A 23838-nucleotide genomic window follows, 5' to 3' on the forward strand; every position below is an offset into this window, starting at 1 on the left:
CACTGTACCACTAGGCCAAACTCCCAGCCGCAATGTGTAATTTTTTAAATTTGTTTTTGGATTCTGTTGCCTAGTATTTTATTGAGGAGTTTTGCATCTGTATTCATTAGTTCTCTTTTTTTGATGTGTCTTTCCCTGGTTTGGGGATGAGAGTAATATTAGCTTCATAAAATGAGTTTGGTATTGCTCCTTCTGCTTCTATTTCTTGGAAGAGTTTCAAGAGTATAGGTATTACTTCATCTTTAAATGTCTTGTAGAATTCTGCAGTGAAACCATCTGGACCTGGGCTGTTTCTGGTTGGCATTTCCCTGATTGCTTCCTCAATTTCATTGTATGAAATTGGTTTGTTCATTTTGTTTACCTCTTCATTATTCAATGTGGGTAGCCTATATTTAAGAAATCATCCATTTCTACTAGATTTTCTTGTTTCTTTAAATACAGGCCCTGATAGTACTTATTCATATTGGACTGAATTTCTTGGATATCGGTTGTGTTTGTTCCCGTGGGGTCTCTAATCTTGTTTATTTGAGTCTCCTCTCTCCTTTTTTTTGATTAATCTTGCCAGGGGTCTGTCAATTTTGTTGACTCAAAGAACCAACTTTTTGATGTATTAAGTTTGTGTATAGTGGATCTTATTTCAATCTCTGGTATTTCTGATTTTATTTTTGTTATTTCTGTCCTTCTAGTTGTTTTAGAATTAACTTTTTCTTGCTCCTCTCAGTGTTTCAATTTCTTTTTTAGGTTATTTACATGCTCTTCTTCTGTCTTTTTAGTATGCGCTCCTAGTGCGATAACTTTGTCCCTTAGAACTGCCTTTGCTGTGTCCCATAAATTCCTTTGTGATGTCTCTTGATTGTCATTACATTCAAGAAAATTTTGAATTTCTTCTTTGATCTGATCTGTAACCCAGGAGTTATTCAGAAGTGTATTGTTCAGCTTCCAAGTAATTGAATGTTTTTTGACTTTTACTGCATTGTTCAGAACTAGTCTGACTCCACTGTGATCAGAGAGAATGCATGAGATTGTATCAGTCCTATTGTATCTGCTTAAGTTCTATGTATGAACTATTTTGGAGTGTGTTCCATGTGCTGCTGAGAAAAATGTAAAAAGTTTCGCCAATGGAAGATTCCGTATATCTGTTAAGCCCAGCTGGGCTATGGTGTCGTTTAAGTTGATGGTGTTTTTGCTTAACTTTTGTTGAGTTGACCTGTCATTTGGTAAGAGTGGCGTGTTTAGTCTCCCACTATGATTGTGTTTGAGTCTACCTTGTTCTGTAATTCTAAGAGAGTTTGTTTGACATATTTGGGTGTTCCCGTGTTGGGGGAGTAGATGTTTATGACTATAATATTTAGGGTATGGATTTTACCCTTTATTAATATGTAGATGCTGTCTTTATCTTTATGTACTGATTTGCTGAGAAGTTAATTTTGTTGGAGATTAGATTGCTACTCCTGCTTTTTTGCATGGTGCATAGGAGTGGAAAATTCATTTCCATCCTTTCACTTGGAATTTGTTTGGCAGTGAGGTGAGTCTCTTGAAGGCAACATATGGATGGGTCTTGTTTCTTAGTCCAGTCTGCTGCTCTGTGTCTTTTGATTGGATTGTTCAGCCTGTTCACATTTAGGGAAATTATGGAGAAGTAGTCAGTGTCCATTGTCATTACTTATTGTTACTTTTAGGTTTCTTTCTCTCTCTTTTGTATTTAGTGATTTATAGGTAATTGCTTCTTGATGGGGGTTCTTGCTGTTCTGCAATTTGTTCTTGATTATTTAATACTTTTTGTAATGCTGGTTTAGTTCTTGTTTCTCCCTCAAATGTAAATGCTAGTTTTGCTGGATATATCAGTCTGGGTGGGAGTTTTTGGCCTTCAGGACATTGATGTTTTTCCAAGCTTTTCTTGCATTTAGGGTTTGCGTGGAGAGATTTGCAGTTATTCTAATTTTTTCCCATTTGTAGTATATAGCTCTTTCTTTGTTTTTGTAGCATTTACCATCAGCTCCTTGGTATTCGGGTCTAGTGTTTTTACTATGTGTCTAGATGAGTTCCTTCTAGGACCTTGCCTGTTTGGAGTTCTGAAATTTTCAATAATGTGAGTATTTTCCCTTTTGAGGTTGGGGAAGTTCTGTGCTATGATTTTGGTGAATAGGAGTTGCATTCCTTTTTCCTGAAACTCTGTCCCTTCATCGATCCCTATTATACGAAGATTAGATTTCTTGGCTGCATCTGCCAGGTCCTGGAGTTCTCTTTGATGAATGCTGACTACTTTCTCCAGATTGATGATTCTCTGTTCCAGCTCTTGTTTTATCTTCCGTTCCTGATGTCCTGTTCTCCATCTCAGTCTGTTGCTTAATGCATCCATTTTTGGTTGAATGTGGACACTGAGCTGCTTATGTCTGTTGAGAGTATTAATCTTTTCTTCCATTTCTCTTTTGAATTCGAAGAGCTCCTTGGTAATTTCCTGCTTATGTTCCTGGAATTGTCTTTATAACTCTGCTTTAATCTCTTTAGTCATGTTCACAATCATCTCCTTGAATAGAGTCATGTTTCGTGTCTCTTCAGGTGTCATTTCTTGGGATGGTGACATCTCTCTCGTCCCTTCACTCTTGTTTCCTTTTGGGCTTTGTGTGGGACTTAGATTATTTATATGTGTCGTAATTCGTCATTGCGCTTTCCGAGGCATAGAGGATTGTTGTTGTAGGTTCGCTCTGTGGTTGGTAGGTGGCGGTCTTTACTTGGTTTGGGACTGGTGGATCTTGGAATCTGTGTATATGTGTGGTTCTCGGCCAAACTGGATCCGCCGCTGACTAGGTCAGAGTTTACAGCTTTTACAGGTGTTTGGCTTGTTCCCAGAGGATGTGTGCCGCTGCATGGCTTGCTCTCAGCCCAACCAGGGGCCCCACAGTGGGCCGTAGGATGGAGATGTGCACTTCAGTCTCAGCTAGTCCGGCAGATGGCTAGTTTTCCTGCCCTGTTCCCAGGGGCGGGGCCCAGCCGAGGACATAGGATCCGAGGGCGGAGCCATGCCTTTCTGGTTCTCAGAGGGCAAGCTCAGCCCCTGCTGGTCTGCCCTTCAGTTCCCTGCTGTGTTTCAGCAGCTTTGGAAAAGAGTCTTTCTGTGACTCAGTGGGGGGCCCCTTGGTGCGGTCTTGCTGGAGGCTCCCAGCAGGTGGGTGCCCCCTTAGGTTTGGTTCACTGTGATGCTGTCTTGCAGACTCCCCCAGAAGCCCAGTGCCCTCTGCTGTGGCTTTCATGGCTTGGAGCCGGCAGTGAGGGGTTGGGGAGGGATCCTCACTTTTCGGATTCTTTGAGAACCTTGGATATAAGCTTTATCTGGATTTCTTTTCCAGTTTGTGTACTTCTCCGTTGTTTCTTGAATTTGTAGTTGTTGGTTTCTTAAGGTAGTTGGCTCGTGGGATTCCCCGATTCTCTCTTTTTGTGGTAGAGCACTAGGCTGGGTCCCTATTCTCTCGGTGCCATCTTCCATGATTCTGTCTCTTTCTTTAGTCCATGTATTGAGTTGTTTCTTTGATGCTTTATTTTTAGAGAATTTAATTTTTTGAGCTCTAAGTGTGTTTTAGATATAAAACCCTTGTCTGAAGCATAGTTAGTAAAAATCTTCCCCTGCTCTGTGAGCTTTCTATTTGCAAGTTCTTTGTTTAGAATTTTTGTATCTGTGTGCATCAGAGATTTGTAAAATGTAAAATTCTTTTTTGTTGTGTTTGGGGATAAGTATAATACTGACTTCATAGAGTTTGGTAAGCATTCTGTGCCTTCCCTTTCTATCTCATGGAAGTGTTTGAAGAGTATTGATGCCATTTCTTTTTTAAAGGTCATATGGAATTTGCCTATGGATTGGTTGAGTCCTAGGCATTTTGTGTTGGGAAACTATTACTGCTTCGATCTCATTGTTATAGATCAATGTTTGTTATAGATCCATTTAAAGGTTTATATCTTTTTGGTTTAGCTGGATAGGCCAAAGACATCTAGAAATTTATCCATGTGGTCTAGATTTTTCAATTACTTTGCATGTGTTTAGTGTGCTGTTAACATTGAGATATGTTATGCTGTCAACATGCAAAGTAAAGTTATTTAGTATAACTGAAGTTTCCCCCTGTTTTTCTTTTCTTAAATACTTTTGGGCCTCTGAATTTATTTTTCTTAATAATTTATGTTTAAAAAATAATTTGTTTAAATGTGATATTAGAAATAGTATAATAATATAGGCAAAAGTAATTTAGGTTAAGATGTAATATTACAAGCAAAGGGGACCTTGAATAATGGACTGAGTGACACTGATCAAGATGCATTATATTAAAAAATTGACATGTTGAAACCCCTTTGTAATAAAATAAAAACTCTTGATTAGGAAAAAAATCAAAAAAAGCAACGATGATAGCCCAAAATAGACCATCTAAAGTTTCCATACGATTGATGCATGTAGTATTTCTGCAACTTGGTTTTTTCTTGTCTTATCAGGTACTGAGACCTTTATTTCTTCAAATAACCCTGAAAAAATCTCCTCCCCTAAATCTGGTAGAGTAACACGGGCTTCAAACAGAAGAAAGGTGAGTGTTGTTGGTACAGATCGAGATCTCTTCATGGTAAACCACAACGGACAAATCCTTATTTGGACAATGTCATTATCCTATTTAGCATGTAATCCAGGGAAATAACTAATTTGAATTACTAACTTGATTTTAATTAACCCTGTGAAAAACATGATGCTTAGGTGTTTAATACTGGGTTTCATCTAGGAGTTTTAATAACTTGCATTGATTGTATATTTTTTGTTTTGTTAAATCCCATAAAAATTGGATTTTCCTATACTATCATTATGTGTTAAGATATTTTGTACGATTGGAAGTTAAGCAAGAATTCCAACCTAGATAATCCAGATAATGTAATCATTCCTGACTTTCTTATAACCCCACAGTGATGTACTAAATTACAGGTTCTCTATATATTTAATGAATTAATAGATCAACTAAAGTTTTTTCTATCTTTCTGATATAATTATGTTGTATCTGTATGCTTGTGGATCTGTGTTTGCTAGATGAGAAGATGGTTGGTTTTTCTCTGCTTTGCATTTTGGGGGTAGTGAGTTAGTTCATGGGATGTAAAATGGTGGGTGTAGGCCCAGGCTATAGTTCAGTGATAGACCACTTACCTAGCTTGCCCCGCAAGGCCCAAGTATCATAGGAAGGAAAACAAGTGAGACTTTTACATTAAAACGTAATTGCTTAGCTTTATCTAGTAACTTTCCTTCATAGCAATCGGATGTTTACAACTTGGAGAATACAGAGACTCTGCCTTGTAGAGAAAAGAAAACTAGTAAGAGGAAGTCTCAGGAAACCAAGTATACAAACAAAACAGTTCCTAAAAAGAATCAGGTAAGTGACCTAAATATACTGTGAACCAGGGTTGGGGATGCAGACCTATCATCTCAGCACTCGAGAGGCTGAAGTACCAGGACAGACAGCTCCATGCCAGCCTGGGCTACATAGTGAGAAAGAACAAAATTAAAATCTGTATAAGAAGTGCTGTTTATTGAACTATGGATACTTTTTTGTGGCTATAATTAGACTCTTGATTACTTGGGCCGTTTCTACCTAGAGTAGAACAACCATGGGCCATAGTCTAGTCAACCATGAAGTACCCGAGGGACAGTTTTAACCAGCACAATAAATAGTAAACACTCAGGAATGAAGGGGATTTTTGACTTTGAGCCTAATCCCTCATCATTCCTATTTGAAATCGTGTCTTTTATTTTTACTTTTTAATTTTTATTTTCAATGAGGCAACGTGTCCATAGAGATAGCTCAGAGTTGCCTCAGGTCCTCCTTTTTCAGTTTCCCATGAGCTGGGATAAAACGCATGTGCTCCTGTGCTCAGTTTCTAAACATTTCAGGTGTAATCGTAGCTGCTCAGGGAAGAAAAGTTCACAAGTCCATTTCCAAAATAACTAGCAAAAAAACAGATTTGGAGATGTGACTCACCTACCTCGCAGGCATCATGAGTATCTGAGTTCATATCCCAGTGCCAAAAAAAAGATGAGTTTTTCCTCCTGCCATCTAGTACTGGACCACAGTGGTATTCGCGATTTCAGGTACTATCTGAAATTTTGCCTCATTTTTCCTCATGTTGACCCTCTACTGGAATTATTTTTCCAGTTCAGTAACTTAGTTTTTGTATCGTGTTTTCACTAGCCATCTCAGCAGCACTGGGCATAAAAGTCTTAAGGGTTGTTTTTTAATTCCACCCATCTTTCCCCCCCCCGCCCTAAAATTCTACTCTTTGCCCTGATTGATTAAAAATTTTGGTGCCTTTGTATAATACATGGTTGATCATGATCAAGTTTGAAAACCAAATCTTGGTGATCCATAAATGTATGTTCAACTTTCTAAACTAGATTATTTTTATTAAGCTGTCAGTTTCACCCCAACACACACAATGCAGTCCATAAACCTTCTTCTCAAACTCCATAAAATGCTTTTCTTGGTTCAATGAACTTGATGCCGTTGACTCATCCAATTTAAATCCTTTATTTCCTTTTGTTAGGTCACATTTTAAATTAAATGATGGAAAAAATACCCAAGTTCAGAAATAAGCATATAACTTGTTACATTTCATAATTGTCCTTCATATCTATACTTTAAAGTCACTATTTGGAATAATGTGTATCTATTATATCAAGTCGATGACCACAGAATTCAAGAATTGAGCATTATCTTGTTCCAACTCCTTCCCATTCCCTGCTGTATTATTCTAATTTATGTAATAAAAGGAGTAGACTTATAATAACCTTAGAAGGGGATGGGAGTGAGGGAGGTGTTAAGCAACAGACAGCAGCCCTCAATGAATTTCTAGAAGATGCGGCAGATGGGAACATGTTGACAGATAGAAGAGGTGGAAAGATTTACAGCTCAGAATGTGATAGGAAGGAACTAGAGAGATCTGGGAACCAGCCTGCCTATGGAGTCCCAGGAGACTTGGCTCAGAATTGGCAGGTACTGTGGGTTGGGAGAGCAAGAAAGTGGTGCTGAAAAAACAGATTCATGGAAGTCCTCTATGTGGAGCACTGTGCACCCGTTGACATGTTGCCCGCTTCCCCTCTCGAGCCACACGGCAGATGTTGTCATCTAGTTACAGCCCTTGTTCTGCTGTTTCGGAAGTCTTACTGTCTCTGGCCTTCACCTAAAACCTGACTCCCATCCTGACCTGCCTGGCCCCGCCCCACACAGTTTTTAGGAAGAGCTTCCTTACAGGGGAGGAGACTGAGCTGGAACACAGAAGCCCACATCAGTAGGTGCAGTCATTTCTTAAGTAAGAATTAGAACACTGAGTGGGACCAACTATAGGAAAGAGACATGATCAATGTGCTTTGCTCTCTGTGGAGAAGTACAAACAGGAGCACTGAAGTACAGGATGGTCCTGTCATAAAGCAGGATCTTGGCTTGAAAATAACCAGCACAGAAGCTCGGATGGAGGGACTCAAATGGGAGACTACCTGCCTAGCAAGGAACACGCTGAGGAGACTGGAGACTTGTGAGCCTGTGCTGCTGGCAGCCACCGGCAGGATGGAGCTCTGCAAGACTCATTACTGGCAGAATGGGGCTCTCTGAGGTCCGGGCCCTTGCGCCTGTGGTAACAGTCACAGCACCCCTGCAGGCAGCATTTCCCAGTGCAGCAGTGGATGAAATTCTGAAACCCAGCCAAGTAGGGCAGACACACAGTGTCAGGATTGCATGGGATTGTAGGGACTCTTAACCAACCCAGGTACTGTCAGCAGGTAGGCTCTCAAGTCCAGGGGATGGTGCTCTTTCCTCAAAGAGTACTTTTTACCTCATTGGAGACACAGTCCTCGCAGGTTTTGTGGATCCTGGGCCTGCTTAGGTCATGGCCTGCAGTGTGACTCCAGCTGGTTCAGCAAGACAAGCCCTTTCCTGAATTCAGTCGCGATGGTGGCCTTCTCCTAGAGGTTCAGGTGAGGCTGCCCACTCTAGTTCTAGAGTCACCTGACTCCTTCATCACACGTGATCTCCACCTGAGGGTATTTAGTACTACACTGCCAGCGTCAGAGGGCTAGGCATGAAAAGCTCAGAACTTGGAGAAGAAAAAACTAGAGCTGAACAGCTAAGTAGCAGCGACTTTTTACGAGAGGTTCACAGAAAGAGAAGAATTTGTCACTTCTGCCTTGGTGATCCTGAGAACAGAATTGTCACATGAGTGTCATCTGATATGTGTGCTTATGACACTGAATCACCAGCATGACCAAGATACACACGCACGCTAGCCCTCACCATGGCACACCCCAGCCACTCATGGTACAGCTGCTCTGGCCCCTTCAGAGCGCAACACTGGAACAGTAATTGGAAGAATGGCTTTGTTGTTGAAACCTGGCCATCTGTGCATGCCATGTTGAGTGACAAGGTGACAGGAATCCTTGAATCTGTGCTCGTTAAGTAGATCACTCATCAGTAGTGAAGAAAAGTCACTCTAGAGTTGCTTAATGTTAATTCTGCTGTTTGTGTGTGTTACTTAGTAGCCAGCCTGGAGAAAAAAGATCAGAGAAAATAATAGTAAAAATGGAAAATGAAAGCCAGACACTGTGGCTCAGGTTTATAATCCTGCATAGCCACCTTGTTCTTAATCCTTTATCCTTTATTGAAAACAAATTGTGGCTACACTCTTTGGACTGTGCAAGCATTTTTCATTCCTCTGCCAAGTATCCAGCTCACATTTTTTTCTCTTCTCCTGTCCCCTTGTAGGAAGGTAGGATTGAGAACCTCAGAGGCGTGCCTGCAGAGCCTGTATTCTTACTCACTAGTTTGTGCTGTGGCTTGCCTTCTACTTTTTCCCTTCTCCGGCTTGGCTCTCCTGCTCCCTTGTGTGGAGAGTTGGGACAAGACTCTTCAGTTAGTTTTGAAATGGTAGTGTGGTAATGGCACTGTATTAGAAGCTTGTTATAAATATTCATGAGTGAATGCATATGTAACAGTGCCCAGTTATAGTGAACTCAGTGGCTGTTATAATTATCATCTTACAAATCTGAGATTCAGGAAATACTTTTTTTAAATTGGCAGGCAGAAACAAACAAGTCCAAGATGAGCCCAGGAGAGAACCAAAACTAACAGAGGAAAGGTTTGATTTAAGGGAGCCATGGCTGCATCTTCGATAACAAGCCAGAATCCTCTCCAGTAAATTCCTTTAGAACCTAGAAATGGAGAGCATTTCCAAAATGACTCAAAAATCAGACCTGTTGAGGGTACAGATTGGCAAGTTTGGCTTCTTTTGAGCCAAACAGCATGAACACTATGAAAGGATCCCGAGACACAAACATAATTCTCAAAGTGAAATGAAAATAAGCCTTAGACATAGGAAAAAAAAAACATATTCAGATTTGCTATCCTGAGCCTCGAGACCAATTTTCATCTTACAGTTTTGGCAGAAGTGTAGGAGTTGGCAGCATGTTGTATGTGAGGCTGTGGGTTGGCCCGGCACTCGGACCTCTCCTGGTAATGCAACATTCAAGACCTGGTATGGGCACTAGACTAAAAAGCAGGAGGTCAAATGGTAGTTGCCAAGGACTGGTGAGTTAAGGTGGCTTTGACCATGTATTAAAGAGTGCCAAATTTTAATTAGGATAAGTAACTTCTGAAAGTCTGTTGTACAACTGGTGACTGGAGTAAATAATACCTATTTGGAAATTGCTAAGGGTTTGCAACTGGTTTTACCATGAAAAAGTACGTGAATTTTTAACTCTGCAAAATGTATGCACATATCAAAATGTCAGTCCATAATATATGTAGATTTTGTCACTTGTTCAAATTCTCCAAGTTCGGTTTTCCAGAAGTGACTTACCAGGCTCATGTAGGGACATACAGGGGATACAGCCGAAATTCCACATATAGATGTCCTAGTGAGCTCCACAAGTAAAGGGCAAGGAGGAAACAAGCAAAGGAAACAGGAGAGGCGTGTCCAGCAGATGGGGGAGTGTGGAGACATTCCAGGATAGTGAGTGAACTGGCTGGCGACCGAAGGGTCTGGGGGCCGGCTGGGGAGGTAATCACCTCAGCTCTGTCACCGTAAGTTTTCCCAGACCATTCCGTTGCTTTCCGTGTACCTGACTTGTTTTTCTTTTTTGTCAGTTATGGGGTTTGAACCTCTGGGTCTAGTTATGGTCCCTGGTCTTCATTGTGCTCAAGGCTAAAGGCGAGTGCTCTACCACTTCAGCCATAGTGCCACTTCTGGTTTTTGAGTGGCTAATTGGAGATGAACCTCACAAGGACTTTCTTGCCCAGACTGGCAAACTGATCTTCAGATCTTAGACTTTAATAACTACGATTATAGGCATGAGCCCCTGGTGCTGGCTTTAATTTCTCTTTCTGAGCTCACCTTCTCAGGTGACCCTCCTGCCTTAGTCTCTATGACAACAGGCATAAACAACTTTTAACAACTTTTAAAGCTACTCAAAGCTATTCTGTTTCATGACCCCTTCACTGTGTGGAAGAAATTATCTAAGTTTGAGGAGCTAGTACTTTAAATTGACATTTGTCTGATCCAGATTAGTCAGTCACCAGTCTGGATCATGGGTTCCGAAAATTCTCCATTATTGCATGTGGCTTCTTTATTGCATCACACACAAGGCTTTAGTATACAATTTAATTAGTTTTCAATCTGCTGATTCTCATGGGAAATATCAAAACATTGTTAGATATCTTTCAGAACAGACCTAAGGTGTTAAAATTGTCATTGGCTCATGATCTTGGAAAAACAGCATTTTAGCATTTTGATAGTGTTTGGCAAATTGAGGTGAGCATGGCGATAACATGAATATCCTTTGATAATAATTTATTCCTATTTGCTGAGTAGCCTCTTCCATGCTGGGCAGTTAGCGGTGTTAAGACATCTGTATAAACAAAGTCATGCTAACAAAGGGATGTTCTTTCTTCTATAAACCTATTTGAAGATTTGAAAAAAAAATCATTATCACCTCCCAGATTCTCAAAGCATTGGGAAGGAACAGGAAAGCAAGAATAGCCAGCCCAGCACTTCTAGGCAGGGTCAGTCCTGGAGTTGCACCTCACATGACATCCTCTGCACTGGCCGGCCTGGTGTGTGTGCGCCTGTGGTACCTGCGTCCCAGAGCCGGACAGGTGCGCAGTGCAGTTACTTGACCATGGCTGTGGAGCAGTTGCGTGGGAGAAAAAATTTGAACCCTCAGCAGTATCTGGCACCAAGAGATGAATGTTTTTCTTGAAATTCATCTGTGAACCCCACCTTCAGATTTTTCTTTTCTCTTGGCTTCTGCATCCATTGACCAAGCCAGCTTTCCCCATCTGTTCCAAGGAATGTCAGCAGATGTTCCATGAAAAAAGAGTTTGATGGAAAAATATTTCACCCGGCATTTTCTTTCCGTGTAGAGAGATTATTTATACTGAGAACTTCGCAGAGTCTGATGGTAAATGTATGTTGTATATCACCAAGAGACACATTCATCTTGTATGGTTCTAAAATGGTGGTCTCGCGGAACGCTGTGTTTGGTTCTGTTTTTATAGCTATAGAAATCTCAAGGAACAGAGTTCTGTGCAACTTTCACGCTTGAATCTCATCCACACTTTTAAAAAGTACTTTCTTTAAGTAGTTGTTCAAGTGGGGCCTCCCTTCAGCATGTCCGTTTACGAATACAGCGTGTCTTGATCAGCGACACCTCTGCCACTCTTCCCCCTCTCTCCGTGTCACCCACGCTCCACGTCTCGGTTCCCTAAGTCTTCTGGGTTATTATCCCATGCCTTTTCTTCATTGGATGAGAGGAAGCTCAGGCTGTTCACACAGCACTGCTCCCTTGCTTTACCTTCATGCTTCGCACACAAGGGCTCGGTGCTGTGTTGGGGGCTGCTGTTCCTACATGCTCTCCTTTTGCTGCCTTATGGCTCCTTCTGTTTGAAAAACCCTAGCTGGGCAGGCCCGTTCTTGGGATATCTGGCTGGGTCCTGTGCTGTCCAGAGTACTCCATGACCATGTGATCCTGACCGTTTGCTTCCAAGGATGTTTGAATGAATCCCATTTTCTAGAAGAAGTATTAATTCTAACCAAAAACATGTTTCATCCTGAAAGACTTATGAGGATATTTCGTTCCTTTTGCTCTGTTTTGTTATTTTGTCAGTTTGTGGGGCTTGAACTCAGGGCATGGGTGCTGTCCTTGAGCTCTTCTCAAGAGTAGTACCCTGTCACTTAGAGCCACCGCTTCACTTCTGTTTTTGAACCGGGATCCTCGGGTCTCTGCCTCCTGAGTGCTAGGATTACAGGCGTGAGCCAGCATGTCCGGCCCTTCTAGTTATGTGTGTTTGTTTCCCTTCACTCTTCTTCATATGAAGTTTTTTTCTTTTTAACATAGAACATGATTCTCATTTGTGAACTTGTCATTCTAATTAAGTGTAATTCTGTATTCTACAAGTTTTTAAATGTTTTTAAGGTTTGTGGAAAATGGATGATTGCTGAGCCATCTTCTAATGATTGCTAAAACCCCATCTCAGGTTACTGTTTTCTCTCTTGTCTGAGGACCTCACTAAGCAAATCGCTCTTCTACTGAGCCAAACCCCAGCCCCTGTGGTTTCTCCGTTTTAATCACAGTTAACGTAATTGTCTGAATTAGTTGAGCTAGCTTTGTGTTGTCTTCAGTAGCTAGGCCTGTGAACACGAATCCGCTGTCAGTAAGTAATGTGCTTGGCAATCTATACCATCCTGACTACGTCCCGTTTACGACACAGGCCTCTTGTCCAGAGCTGCGGGATCCAATCTGGCTCTTATTTATCTAGCAGCTATTTTGGCGAGGGCTAGGTGGAAGCTGTTGTGCTATCATATATATGTTGGGTTCTGTTTCCTATTTTTCTGACTTCGCCTAAGTTTCCTTACTTCTTACCCAAACACCCCAAACTTTAAATAGAATAACAGCTTACATTTTTTTGGCAAAAAATAACCATATGGTAATAAAGAGGTCTTAAAGGGCAAAATGTATGTGTGTTGTTACTCATTTCTCACATATTTTTAACACATCTTCTCAGGTTGGAAAAGGCTGCAGAAGGAAGAAAAGAAAGGGGAAGAAAAGTATTCCGAAGTCTTTATACGGGGAAAGAGACATTGCTTCCAAGAAGCCCCTCCTGAGCCCTATTCCTGAGCTGCCTGAGGGCAACGAGATGACGCCTTCGGGCCCCGGCATCCAGAGGACATGTCCAGGTATCCTGCCCTTTCCCTCGCACTGTGGGCACTGTTGACGCTGAGCATGTGTGAAACTAGCAGGGTTTTCCTCCTCCTCCAGCAAGGCTGGAAGAAGGAGGCGGGTGAGGCTGTATGCCTAGGGCTCTCCTCAGTACCCCTGCAGACAGTTCCCCGAGGAAATTATTTCTGATCTTCTACCATGTGATTGCATGACTGAAGAAGGCAATGGCTCAATGTTAGATACATCTTATTAGATGTATATAAAGTTTTCAAAACTTAGTAACTTGTGAAAATCATTCATGTATATAAAAATTTTGAGAACAAGTTTAAAAACAAAATGTTGCCCTACAATATGTTTTTAGTGGGTATCTTCTAGTAATAATATTTATAAAATGGACTATTACCTTGAAAGTACTATTTCTAAGCAAACCAAAGTTGGTTAAGTAAGAAATGGCTTGGAGTTGCTGTTGGCTCTTAATGCCTGAGTTTTAAAGTGCCTAATGTGTCCATTTGACATGTTGATACTTGTGTGGGATCATTATAAGAAATAATGACCAGTTATTTTTGAGTCAGTCATCCAGTGTTGTTACCCTGCCTTGTCTTGGCCGTTTATTGTCTAGGAATCATAATTGGTAGGCCGGAGGGTCAAGCCTTGCCAGGGTGAGTGAAGAAGTGAAGGCTAGCCAGCCCTCGGCCTCTGCCCTCCAGCACCTGCCTGTCCTGGGGGCTGTGGGACTCCACCGCTTTTGAGGCTGCCCTAGAAGGGTGGATAGATTTCCAGGAAGTGTCCGTGCTAGAAACATTTTTGTCTGTACCCAAGGATGTCACTAAAGAGTTAAAGCCAGTTCCCCTATTTCCTTTGTGTCCCTCTTCTCTCTTTGTTGTTCTCCCTTGTCCTGTCGACCTTTTTCCTAATATGTTGTTGGATTTTATGAATAATTCAATTTTTCATAATATTGTCAAAGCTCGGAAAGAACCCAGTGGGGTGCCAGTGCAGTTGGGCTGGGCAGAGCCTCTCCTGAGCACGTGGACACGTTTGTGTGGATGCTGTGTGTCTGTGTGTCTGTGTTCCAGTGTTGCCTTATGGCATCCATTTGAAGGGCTGCTTGCATCCGGGTTACCTCTGGAGGGATGGCGCCCTGCCCCTCTAGAACCTCACCAGTGCTCGGGCGGAGGGCGTGCGGGGCGTTCTGCGGGGTTCATTTCCTGAGCAGGCTTTACCTGACTGACCCGCCCTCCCGCAGGTGATCTCAGCCCGCGGGGCGGCCAGGAGGAAGGGCGGGCCTCGGACGCCGGCGCCGCCCGGAGGAGGAACCTGTTCCCCGGCCTCGACGTCCCCGATGTCCTCGATGTCCCCCCCTCGCCCCGCCTGGGCGCGCCGGAGGAGGCCCCGGAGGGTGACGCTGAGTTCGCCGCCTGCGGCCCCGGAGAGGAGCTGAGCGCCAAGCCGGAGCCGGGAGGAGAGGACTCGGGCGGAGACCCCAGCTCCAGATCCAGGAAGCACCTTCCCCGGGGCCCTGGCGTCCACGCGGGGCCCGAGGAGGAGGCGGCGGCGGCGGAGAGCCGTGGCCCCGGCACCCAGGGAGAGACCCAGGAGAGCGGCAGCCCCCCGCACGGCGCGGACGCGACCCGGCTCTGCCACGACCTGGCCGAGGCCATCGAGCAAACCCTGCGTCCGGCCGGTGCCCAGCCCAGGGTGCGCCGGAGCTCCCGGCTGCAGAGGGACCCCGACGGCCAGGGCCTGGTGTGGGTGCCCGCACCCCCCGCGTGCAGGAGGAGGACCGTGGGCGCCCCGGGCGGAGCGGGCCGAGAGCTGCCGCCGGCCCTGCCCACCCCGGGGCCCCGGCGGCGGCGGCGGCGGAGCTGCGTGTCGGCCCCGGCCCCGGGCAGCACGCCCTGGGCCCCCGAGCCCGTGGAGGGCCCGGGCCCCGGGGAGCGCGCCCGCCTGTAGCCCGCGCCCCAGCCGCTCCCCAGCACTCCCGTCCTCTGTCCATCTCAGTGCCCTGCAGTTTCTAACAAATAAAAATCAATCGAGTTGAACGGACTTCGAAAGAGGAATAAGTGAATTTCTTCATCACGCAAAAAGAAAGGCACCAAATGTTCTCCTTCCCCAAATGGTAAACGCTCCTGGTGGTATTGGGCTAAAAGGATTGTTTGGAGTCCAACCATGACCCTGAAATTTTACCTCCACGTCCTAAGTACTCCACCACTGAGCCTTGAGGCGGTTGTCAAAGCATCCATTAGAAGTCACTTGGTTTACTGTTTCGTGTGTGTGTGTGTGTGTGTGTGTATGCGTGTGCTTTTTTTTTTTTAAGTAAAATGGATAGAAATAGTGGAACTGAAAATTAAGGTAATATAAACTTAAAAACTTACGAGGTGGTAAGTAGAGCCTGAATTGGTTAACAAAATGTTTTAGCGATTAGGAAAATGGCAATCACAAAACTTGACTTGGGTTGCATTTACGAGTAAGTTGGCTTACCTGTTTTTAGTTTAATAAGTTAAAGTCAAATCTTAAATAAAATTTCAGTGAGAATTTTGGTTGGAAGTTTATCATTGTAAAAGAATGTGTAATGTGTGTGGAACTAATGTAAAAGCGTGCTTCAGACAAGACTCTGTGCTTTGAACATGAAAACATAGCATTTTCATCCTTTAAAGGCTAGACCCAACTTATTTAATTTGTCTCAAGTATTTTGGGATTTAATTCATGATTTTCCATTTAAAAATGTGCAGAGCAAAAACTCTTGAAGAAGTTCTAGGAAATGAGTTCACTAACAAGAACTGGTGGCACTGCTTTCTCTGTTAATGTCATTTTCGTCAGCTTTCATTTTTCATCTCATCTGCTGCAATTACTTGCCTGTTTCTTTGATTAATCTTTTACAATATTTCCTATGGATGTTTTGGTGATTCAGATTGCAAATCTGAATTTCTATGTGGAATTGGTGAATGCACATAACTCAGTGCATCGTTAAACCATTGTCTCTGAAATCCTGTAAATTCTTAAGTTCTCCCTGTCCTTGATAGCAGAAACATGTTAACAAATAGAGCTCCCAATAAATAACACCACAGGGAAGAAAGCTCCCGCTGGGCGGCCATTTCCCCCTTGTAGATGGAGAGTATTTGTTACCGCCCTGGCACCAGCAGGTCTGGAGCTCCTGCTGCTCAGGGCTCATGTATTTTACATTAACACGCCAAGCCATAGCAGCTTCTGCTGCGCAAGGGGGGGGATTGTCCAATTCATTCTTTAATCTTTACATGTAAGTTATTTAGGGTTTGGTATGGTGGTCAAGTCCGTATCATCGAAAACAAACTTTTTTTTTTTTTTTTTTAAAGGCTAACGTGAAGCCTTTTGGTTTAGGTAATTTATAATGAAAATAAATACAAAAGTTTTTTCAGAAACCTGAGTTGGAGGTTTAAAAAATACATTTGCATTTCTCCATTGTTAAAGATGAAGGTTAAAAATGTACTGATTGGTACCAGCCGAACCCCTTCCTGAAAATCTACCAACTCCTTGTCTACCCACCTATGTAGTTTAGAATATAGATACAGTTTACTGGTTCTGTTTCACAGTGTTTCCTTAGAAACATTTGGCTAGTTTTTATATCAGAAATACTGGCAGTTTTTCTCAAATGACCAGGTCTGAAAAATCAAATAGTATCGTTCTTACTAAAAGATTTATAAAATGTTAATAATTTCTGTGTTTGGTCATGCATATTTCTTTTACTATTTCTTCCTGTAAATGTTTAAAGCAGACACATGGCTTCAAGATAGTTTTTTCCTGTTTTCCCTCCCCCTTTATTATCAACTGACTTCTGTCATCTGCCCCTGTCCCTGCGGGTTCCTGCTTCTTCCAGAAGGTGGCAGTGTGACACCTGAAGTTTCCCCTTCCCTTGTGTTAGCTGAAGACCAGGCCTACTCTCATTTCCTGTTCCCTGTGCTTTCCTATATTAACCCAAATCATAAGATTTCCACTGAGGGAGGCAGAGAAGAACAGTACAGAATTGAGAAAGACAAGTCCGCACAGACGTGGTGTGCCTTACCCAGCTCTCTGTGTGCTAATAACACCTACTATGGGTATAAGGCTAGGGTCATGGGGGCTTGAACTTGGCCTGGGCACTGCTGTCCCTGAGTTCTTCAGCTCAAGGCTACTGCCCTACCCTTGAGCCCAGCCCTACTTCCCATTTTCTAGAGGTTAATTGGAAATAAGAGTCTTGGGTCCTTTTGTGCTGGGGCTGGCTTTGACCTTGATCCTCAAATCTTGGTCTCCTGAGTAGTTTAGGATTACAGGCGTGAGCCACCGCACCTGGCTAGATTTTGATATTTCTAATGCTTATGTTTACACACTCAACTTTACCAAATGGTAATGTTATCTTACCTCCATAAATCCGGCACAACATAGTTTTTTCCATGTCAAGCATATAAACTCAGAAAATAGCTATCACACCGTAAGGCCTAAATCAGACATTGTCACTATGGGGTCGCTATGTATGTACTCTCTTGAAACCAAACTTTTCAGAAAAGTACAGTGAATATCTGTCATAAACAGCTTTGCTGTCATTCCAGTCTTAAATCTCCTGCTTGGAATTATACCATTTTGATTTCTATTATTTAGATAGCTGTCTCCTTAATAACAAACATGAGTTCCCTGTAGATTATTTTTTGTTTTGGGCAGGAATGGGCTTTGACCTCAGGGCCTCACACTGGCTGAGGAATCACTCTACCAGTGGAGCCATACCTCTAGCCTCTTTGTGCTGTATTTTGGTTTGGTGTAGGGTCTTGTACTTTTGCCTAGGCTAGCCATGATCTTCCTGCCTCTGGCTCCCAAATAGCTGGGATTATAGACAGGTTCTACCACACCTGATCCGTGTCTCCAGATTTTGCTATTGGAAATTATGCCACACAGGGCTTGTGTGAAAATGTCAGCAGGACAAAATGGTTTTAAAGTTCGGTGTAGATCTTAACTGGTGAGCCCCTATTGCAAACCTGGCACCCTTGCCTTTGTGTCTGTCATTTTTTTCCCCCTGTTGCTTTTGGCCACTTGGCCTGTGTTTCTCTGCTTTCAACAGAGCTCTGGAGTTGAGGGACACACTTAGAACCGGCTTACTTTGTCCTTGTGACAAAGTTGTTGACAATGTCTGATTTAGGCCTTATGGTGTGATAGCTATTTTCTGAGTTTACATGCTTAACATGGAAAAAACTATGTTGTGCCGGATTTATGGAGGTAAGATAACATTACCATTTGGTAAAGTTGAGTGTGTAAACATAAGCATAGACCTGTAAAGTACTAGAATATTTCCATCATTCTGGTCGCTCTCCCAAGCCCCACCTTTCACAGCTGCACATATCCTCCTGTGTCTGCTTTTGAGATTGATCTATGCAGTATATTATAAGTTTATTGCCAAGTAATATTCCATGTTATAAATATACCAACATTTTATTTACCCACTCAATGCTCTATGGATATTTGCTTTGTTGTTTTGTTGGCTATTGTAAATAAAACTACTCTCCATTTACATATTTTTTATAGACATAGATTCATTTCATGGGATGTGTAGATGGCATGTTTCCTTTTTTAAGAAAACAAGTTTCCTGCAGAGTCTGCACCGTTTGCCACTTGTCTGGACGGCACGTTGAGTTTACTTGGTCCACCTCAGCGGCAGCATGTGCATTATCCACCATTTCCATTAGCCGTGTTGCTACTACAGTGGTGCCCTGCTGTGCCGGCTGGTATTTCCCAGTCACTGGTGGTGCTGGACATGTTCTCGTCTTCATGAGCCGTGTGTTTAGTTCTTGAACTCAGTGTTGTAGTGTTCTTCTCTGCTTTGTCTTTCCTTGAAGAAGAGATTTTTGTTTGAGAACAGTTTATCAAATTTTTTTTGGGGGGGGTCAGTTGTGGGGCTTGAACTTTGGGCCTGGGCACTGTCCCTGAGCTCTTCAGCTCAAGGCGACCACCCTAACCCTTGAGCCACAGCCCCACTTGCGATTTTCTAGTGGTTCATTGGAGATAAGACTCTCACGGTCTTTAGTGTCCGGGCAGGCTTTGAACCACAGTCCTCAGATCTCAGCCTCCTGAGTAGCTAGGATTACAAGCATGAGCCACCACACCCAGCTAAAAATGGTTTTTACCTTTTATGTCTCTAGAAATTTTCCAAGGCCACAATGATTTTTCTCCTTCATTGTCTTGTGGAATTTTTTTTTTTTTTTTTTTTTTTTGCCAGTCCTGGGCTTGAGCTCAGAGCCTGAGCACTGTCTTTTGGACTTTCTCAAGGCTAGAGCTCTACCACTTGAGCCTCACCACCACTTCTGGCTTTTTTCTATGTATGTGGTACCGAGGAATCGAACCTGGATCTTCATGCATGCTAGGCAAGCACTCTACCACTAGGCCAAACTCCCGGCCCTCGTCTTGTGGAATTTTTATAGCTTTTCATGTGAGTCTGAAACCCATTTGGAGTCTGTTATATAAGGTGAGGGTAAGCTTTTTTTTTTTTTTTTTTTTTTTGCCCAGTCCTGGGCTTGGGCTAAGGGCCTGAGCACTGTCCTTGGACTTTCTCAAGGCTAGAGCTCTACCACTTGAGCCTCAGCACCACTTCCGGCTTTTTTCTATGTATGTGGTACCGAGGAATCAAACTGGGTCTTCATGCATGCTAGGCAAGCACTCTACCACTAGGCCAAACTCCCGGCCCCAGCTTTTGGTTTTTAAAGGAAGTTATCCAGCTTCATTTGTTGAAAGTGGATCTGTTCTTCTTGATCATACCGGCGCTTATGTTAAAGTTCTGTGGGTCTCTTCCTGGACTTTGTTCCATTGTTTTATAATGTCTAGTCCTATGCCAGTACTGGGGCATCATGAAATGTTTTTTATCTCTCCTTGTGAATTTTTATCCTAATATGTTTAAAGTTTTTGGGGGGCAGGGCAGGAGGGACAGAGGCCAATAGAAGAACTGTGAGGCGTTCCCCCCCCACCCCAGAGCTCACTGCCTTGTGCAGATAAGAGGCCAGGTTGGGAAGTCAGAGTCTCAGATGCAGCCAGCCGAGGTGCTGTGTACTTGTCCAGTACTCCGTGACCTGTCCCTGCAGCTCTGATGTTCTGCACCATCCCCCTGGGTCGCTGGAGCCTGGGTTCTCACCCATTCCCCCTTTTTGGACTTGGCAATCTACATAGCCATGAGAAAAATAAATTCAATTAAGTTCAAAACCAAGCTCGCTGAAAAAAAAAATATGTATTAGGAATAAGGTTTATCTTCACAAATCAAAATGCTAAAGTTTGGTTTAGTATAAAAATTGTTGCCCCATGCTTAGAAAGTAACCTTAACTTTGGGAATTGTTCCTTAACATGGGAATATTTCCCTTCCACAGGCCACCCAGGCAGACAGGTGATAGACTGACTGATAATGCATTTGCTAGGCATTTATTCAACTAGTACTATGTGCCACGGCTTCCATCCCTAAGTACATCATGGTCCAGATGAAGAAGCATCGCCCTTCATGGCACCCCCTTTTCAGGCAGGCAAAGAGGGAAGAGGGCAGAGCTTGAGACTTTTCAGGAGGCCTGGCCTGCTTCTGGCTTGGGTTTCCACACAGAGGCCTGGCTGTGCGTGTCAACTGGTTCAGTTATAACATCCATCTTATTTTAGCCTACAAATACTCCCAAACAAAACATGGATTTGAAACTGCACCATTTGCATATTGTACATAGAAGTTTATAGAAATGAAAATGCTATGCATTTCTGTCAAACTCCTAGGCATTAGTCCCCTGAAGGATTTGACTCGGTTTGAAATCCTTGATGATCAAGTGACCGGAATTAGCATTAAATAATGAGCAAGGTTTTGTCTTAAGTTTGGCTTGCTTCCTAGGTTGGAGCTCTGCCACTCGAGCTACACTACCAGCTCAGCATTTTGCTGGTTATTTTGAAGATGACAGGATTTTCAGCTCAGCTTGGCTTTGAACTGTGGTCCCCCAAATGTCAGTCTCCCAGGGCGGCAAGATTGTAGGTGTGAGCCTCCTGTGCCTGGCTTCTTAAACTTGTTTTGATGATGATTGCATAGTCTTTATAGTTTAAACAACTGTTCAATCCCTAAGGCCTAAACATTTCCGGTTTGTCTGATGTACTGCCATGCCACTGTACATTCCTTGATGAATTTCTGCTTCAATAAGAGGAGCGGAAGTTTGGCCTAGTGGTACAGTGCTTGCCAAGCATGCACGAAGACCTGGGTTCAATTCCTCAGCACTGCACACATAGAAGAAAGCTGGAAGTGGTGCTCTAGTCGTAAAGCTCTAGCCCTGAGAAAGCCCAGAGACAGTGCTCAGGCCCTGGGTGCAAGGCCCAGGACTGCCGGAAAAAACTAAATAAGACACAAATAACAAAGTGCTTTAAATGAGAAGAGTAATTCATACCAATTAGTAGATTCTGATTTCTCTTTCATTATCTTCAACCAAGATCATATTTTTTTTTGGTTATGGCCTTTAAGAAAAGTTTGGAAATTGAGAAAGTTGGAATCACAGTACTTTTTGAAACTGCTACTATTTTTGGTGCTGTCAGCATTATATCACATATGAAAGAGGAAAAAGTGAGCATGAGTATTGGAGAAAAAGGCAAGCTTGTGTTTTGTCAGGGTGGCTGGGATTTCACCCTGAGATTTCCATTGATTCAAGAGCTGACTTGTTTAGTGCAGTAGAAATGTCTTGGGGTACAAACAAGCTGGTGTTCTGAGTTTTTGATGTCACAGAAGGAAATTTAAATCACATCACATTTTGTGAAGTTCTTAATTTCTCATATGTGTGGCTGTGTGAATTTTTTAAGCTGTGAAATTTGAAGGTCACTATTAAATCTGTTTACAATGTCTATTTTATGACCTTCAACCCAGCTAGAATTTAGTTTACAAAAGTTCTTCCACTCTTGACCTTAAACATAGTGATTTGATAGTGATATTTCTGGTTTTATTGAATAAAACAAAATGGCATTTCTGGTGCTCTGATATCCAGGGTGCCTGTCGGTAAATAAGGAAATTATGTCAGGGTACTAAGGTTTGGGACTGTCAAATGTCTGCTAAATATTAGCAAAAGTCTTTTACCAACTGTTTCAAACTGGAGTCCTTTTTCCTCCCAGTATAAAATTGTTTTCAAGCATTTGAAAAGCAGAGAGAAAATGAGTGAAAGGATTTTTCTGTTTCAGGAAGTTAAATTCAATTTATACCAGTTGCTTGACTGTAAAATGTACCATTTCAAATACCTTCCATTTGAAAACATTCAGGTTGTCCAAATCCTATTTATTTGGCACAGAGCAAAGAATCACAGGCAACTAATCTTGTCTTTTCTTGTTTTAAGCATACATTGGGAACAAAGATTTCAAAAGTAATCCCTGACTCAGACCTGAAAACCCTGGTGTTGGTCTTGGGCAGTTTCCAGTGACCTGTGCCCCCTCTTCCTGTCCCCTGTGTGCATTTGGAACTGGGTAGCCATTTTTGTTTTTGGAAGGGAGAGGAGACAGATATAATGAATGACTTTTATTGTGCAATATTTCAAACTCTTGAATGCGTTGGAATGGGATGGAAACTGTTCTGCCCTGTGTCGTAGCCAAAGCAAACAAAACATATTCCCTAAACCTGGAGGTGCGTTTCTCTCAAAGTGCCAGCGGAGTTCAGCATTCAAGCAGGACCCTGGCTTGACAATTTTTAGCCCTCATTCGGCTGAATATTAGGATAGGTCATAGCCAAAGCAAATACCCTGGGAAAAATTAATGCACATATTTACAACTTGCAGGTGGCATTTTTTTTTTTTTTAGCTCTTAAAAGTTGGGAGATTTGTCTTAAGGAATTACATTTGTGGTAATACTTCTAACTAGACTGCTTTCTTGCTAATGTTTTTCAAATGAACTCTGATAATATAACTCCAAATGTAAATAAATTCTACTGGGGTTCCTGAAAGGTGATAAATACTTGCATTTAAGTATTTAAACATTTAGAGATGACTGAGTATTGGAATTTTAGGAAATCAAACGAGCAAATACTAAGGACCCTAGATAGAAGCCTTTTGTGCTCCCCTCCCCCCAGTCCACCTTAAAATGCTCAATGGCTCTTTGTGACCCCCCCCCACACTTAGGTTGTTAAGTACCCCCCACTGCATCCTCAGGGAGAAAGTATTGTGCACAATCAAGATAATTCATTTCATAATATACCATCCAGTTACATGACCCTGACAAAACACATTTATTATCCCCATAATATCTTGGAATTTACAGTACCTATGGCCAGTAGGTCCTTGGTTTGTGTCTTAACCAAGGAGACTGGGGGGGAGGGGAGAGATTGTAAGCCAGGCAATCTGTCTCATAGTGGCAGGCAAGGTTTCTGCCTACTTTTAAGGTCTTCCCTTTGAAATTAAGTATCCAGTGTTTGCTGATCAGTACTAAATCATGGATTAATTTAACAGAGATGCTCTCTGCATCCTACATCAAAATTAGGAATGCTGCATTCAGATGCAAGGATTCCTGCTTTGCAAGCACAACCAAGGCCAATACCCAGCCTGGGTTGGCATGCTTGGGACACACGAATTGCTCAAGGCGTAGAGTCTGGTTTTGTGTAGTTTGTCCTGAGCCAGTAAGTGGTGTTTGCTGAGGCCCATGGCTGAGGG

The 23838-nt window shown here is 42.7% G+C and overlaps 1 protein-coding gene across 1 annotated transcript in view; it reads left to right on the forward strand.

Moving 5' to 3' along the window:
• Positions 1-15169, forward strand: part of Cdca2 (cell division cycle associated 2) — a 38453-nt gene extending 23284 nt beyond the window's left edge. Inside the window, exons 12-15 of the mRNA XM_090353730.1 lie at positions 4477-4565; positions 5271-5390; positions 13065-13236; positions 14463-15169. Coding sequence (XP_090209856.1) covers positions 4477-4565; positions 5271-5390; positions 13065-13236; positions 14463-15169 — 1088 coding nt within the window. The remainder of the gene's footprint in view (positions 1-4476; positions 4566-5270; positions 5391-13064; positions 13237-14462) is intronic.
• The last annotated feature ends 8669 nt before the right edge of the window (positions 15170-23838 follow it).

The sequence above is a fragment of the Megascapheus bottae genome, chromosome 20 (genome assembly GCF_031878675.1).
Source record: "Megascapheus bottae isolate mThoBot1 chromosome 20, mThoBot2.hap1, whole genome shotgun sequence".
Taxonomy (NCBI): Eukaryota; Metazoa; Chordata; class Mammalia; order Rodentia; family Geomyidae; genus Megascapheus; species Megascapheus bottae.